This window comes from Morone saxatilis, unplaced genomic scaffold, assembly GCF_004916995.1.
Source record: "Morone saxatilis isolate NCDOM2014 unplaced genomic scaffold, NCSU_SB_2.0 Contig11, whole genome shotgun sequence".
Classification (NCBI taxonomy): Eukaryota; Metazoa; Chordata; class Actinopteri; family Moronidae; genus Morone; species Morone saxatilis.
The window spans coordinates 24,089,943-24,093,807 of NW_023339663.1; the positions used below are offsets into that span (position 1 = coordinate 24,089,943).

General features: G+C 38.9%; 1 protein-coding gene across 1 annotated transcript in view; it reads left to right on the forward strand.

The window, feature by feature from the left end:
• Positions 1 to 533: 533 nt before the first annotated feature.
• The window catches only part of pepd (peptidase D), a gene marked incomplete at its 5' end in the record, with an annotated part of 15,165 nt that continues 11,833 nt past the window's right edge, over positions 534 to 3,865 (forward strand). The window contains 5 exon segments of the mRNA XM_035652130.1: positions 534 to 581; positions 959 to 1,020; positions 1,943 to 1,987; positions 2,922 to 2,997; positions 3,772 to 3,818. Of these exon segments, the coding sequence (XP_035508023.1) occupies positions 534 to 581; positions 959 to 1,020; positions 1,943 to 1,987; positions 2,922 to 2,997; positions 3,772 to 3,818 (278 nt within the window).

Consider the following 3,865-nt stretch of genomic DNA (forward strand, 5'->3'; position numbering starts at 1 on the left):
AAAAAAGATGTCAGATTTGTAACTGATTAAATGGTTGAGGCAGCCTCATTTTTACAGGTTGAAGATATTGTTGCAGCTATAATTGAATCACAGTTAAAATGAGAATGATATCCCCATAACGACATTTAAAACTTTAAAGCATAATAGCAATTATTCCAGTGTTCCAAAATTAAGATGAAATTTAGATATCATTTTAGTTGCTAGGGAGGGCTTTCTCTACTCTACAGAGACAATACAGTGACTGTTTTAGGAAGTCAATTTTAGTGGTATTAATGATAATAAAATGCTCAAATACCACACTGAGTCAGGGATCTGTTATCTGACATTTAAGCTGTTGGCAGAGGAGTAATAAAGTCACTTGAGGTTTGTCTTTCAGTGTGCTGTGAGTACCAGAGAGGCCACATAGCCACAACAGCGTCTGCTACAGTGACCTTTATTCTGCAGACTGAGAGCAGAAGAAAACTGGCGCTTGTTGTCTCTGCTGCTCTGCTGTGTGTTACTCTTCTAATTACTCCCTGTTTGTTTGCTTGCAGATTGTTGATGTCCTGTCCAACCTGGGACCATCAACTCTCCTCACCCTGGTATGCTGATGGTATCTCTGTATTGTAGTGTAGTTAGAACAGTGCATCACTCATTCCTACCTGGTTACAGCTAGTGATAAGGATGGTAGTCTGTAAAAGGTCCTGTTAGATATACCTCACCTTGCTTGATGTTAGCTAGCTTACTCATTATATCAAAACAAAAACACTGGGTTTATTTTCGTTTTATTTATGTCTAAGCTGTTCATTTGCTCAGATCATCTGCTGACCTGATTATTATATTGATCAACTGCTTAAAAGTCATTTTACCTATAGAATAGATTATCAGCCTTGATATAAACCTATTTAATACAATGTACTGACGTTTGAATGCACTTTGTGGTGATCGCGTTTTGTGTTTGGATTTTTTCCCCATGCAGCGAGGACAGAATACTGATAGCGGAAGTATCTGCCGTGAAGCCTCCTTTGAAGGAATTAGTCGGTATGTTTTAATTAGGGTCACTTTGCATGAACACAATTCTGCTTTGTTTGTGGAGGTTATTGGGTTTCTCTTTCTTTTCTAACCAAGGATACAGCAGAGTCTCATGCATACTGACTGTTGCTGATTAACCTAATTCTGAATATATATGTATATAATTTAATTAAGCAAACAATCTTGCTTGTTAGTTATCAGTTAATGGTGATGTTACTGTTATCTTTAGCTAGTCTTTGTTCTTTTTTAACTGCATACATTACATCATTTTATCTGTTCTACACTCTGACCCTAATGGTTTTAAGAAAGAAATCTCATACATTGATTTCAAAGCTAATATATCAATTTGCATCTAATTGCATTTCAATAAGGAGAGTTCAACTGGAAGTATGACAATATTTATTGAGGTTAGCAATTGAGGAAACTTTTTTGGCTATCAGACTCCACTGATGTGAAACATCTTCATGAAGCGTAGGCCTGTAAGAAAGTAGGAAATGGGACTGGTTCCCCCTGGAGTCTAGACCCTGGTGGCGGTGGAGTGAAGCCAGCAGGTGGTTGATGGAAACTTTCAGTAGAGTCTCTGTGGACAACCTGGAGGTCATGGTGGTGATGGAGAGTTGGTGTGTTGCGCAGTAGTAGGTCTGAAAGACAGAATTGCAGTGATATTTCAATAAAAGCAACCAGGAACTGATTGGCTCGAGGAACACAGACAGAAAGATCTTTGATCAAGTATAGCGACGTCAGAATTATGAATGTGAGGATTTCGACAGCATGGGACAGCGGATGTGATGGGAAAAATAAAACAGCAGGAAGTCATTGACCAATAGAGGAACAGAGGCAGATTGTGAGGGAAGACATCTTCCTTATTGAACTGTTACCAAAGCTTTACTTCTGTTTATAATGTTGCTGTTTCTTCTTTTTTTTTTATCAGCTTCCAAGTGAACAACAGTCTTTTACACCCAGTCATCGTGGAATGGTAAGTCATTAAAACATGTTTTATTATATTATTCAGAAAGCCCACTCAAGATGAGAATAAAGACTGTAGTCTCTCCCTTAATTACTTTAAATTTCCTTCAGGTAGATTCTGCTACTTTTTACTCACAAACATTACAGCTGCCAGGTCAGGTAATTGTGTGTCTGCAATCAGAAACAGGAGCTTTGGCTTGTTTTTCCCCTCTTAGAATCAGATGCCAGTCCACATGGATGTAATGGACTTCGTGCTCACTTGGTTGTCCTTGGCATTAGAGTTTGCACCCTCCAGATGAATTGACATTTTCTAAAATAAGAAGGAATGGTTTTCAGGCACACCTCCTGGGGAGGAAGACTTGATTGAACTCCCTTACCCCCTCTACTCTGAGGAGCTGGCATGGCTCTCTTTTAATGGGCTATTTTTTTTCATTTGTGTTACTATTGGTTACCACCGCTTTGTGTGATTAATTAGTTTCTATTATTGTAGAAATACTTAATACTATCTAAAGTGCAGCTTTTGCTTTCCTATCACAAATGAATGAGAAATGGTAAGACCTGCAGGCAATTTCTTATATGGTCTTAAAGATTTCAATCAAGGGCTGTATTACATTTTATTGTGGTTTGAAACATTTCCAGCAGCTCTGAGTCAGTAGATTGTTCCCACTGGAATTTCACCAAACGACAGGCCTCATTTATAGACAATGTTCCTGGGAATGATGGAGGACACTTGTTCTCTATATCAGTTACTGTATCAGCAGTGTATATTAGATTCATTTCAGAAAGGTCTCTTTTCAGCCATCTCATTACAGAATCTGTATTTCTTTATGTCAGTGTGGTGGTTGTAGGAATTCTCTGTACTGTTTGGCTGTACATTTATTGTAATGCTGCCAGTGTGACGATCAGAATGATCTTTCATTTCTCACTTCTGTCCATGTCTGCAGCCGTCTGATTAAGACCGATATGGAGCTGGAGGTCCTGCGCTACACCAACAGGATCTCCAGTGAAGCCCATAAAATGGTAAGATCCTTCTTGGCAAGACAAAGCAAGGGTTCTCAAATTGGTATATGTTCATTCTTCAAACAATAAAAGAAAGGAATGGAAAGAAAAGAAAAGTTCAGAGCATGAAATTAAACACCCAAAGTATCAAACAGCTTTTTGAGTTAAAACCCGCCCAAAAGATTCAAGATGCCAGGATTCTCTAAGGGCTGTAAACTGTTTAAATGTCATTGATTTTAACTTCATCCAGCAGCTTGGAGGCCAGCAGTAACACAGATAGCCTTTGACCAATAAGCTGTAACAGTAAAGCAATATTTTACTTCTGCACAGGATTTCACTTTATCACCACGAATAACCTCTTCAGGGTTTGTTATCTGTCCTCTGAAATCACCCCCCATGAGCGTTCAATGTTGTGTTCCTCCTGTTGTTACCCCACTGTTATGAGTGTGATCATTAGACTTAGTTTCCAGAGGCATTTTGCTACCCATGTGTCCCTGAAGCCATCCTATTTGGTAGATTTGCAGGTGTAACCTTCCCTGTGGCTCTACAGAAAATGTTCTCCCAAATCAGAAAGTGCTTGAGGGCACTCTCACTGACTTCTGAACTCTTTATGCCTACTTCGTCTAAATCCTGTAGTCTATGCTTGAGGTAATAATCCACATATTGAAAGTGAGAATGCCCAAAAGCTTTAAATACACAAATGAGAAAAGACTTACAAGACTTACAAGAAAAGCATGCATAGAGGATCAGCAGTAACGGTTTTATCCAGTAGTTGACTTATCCATTATTCTGTAGGTCATGAAGCATGTGAAGCCTGGACAGCAAGAATATGAAATGGAGAGGTAAGTGGTTTTATAAGCCCATGTTTGGTGACATAGAAGATCTGTCT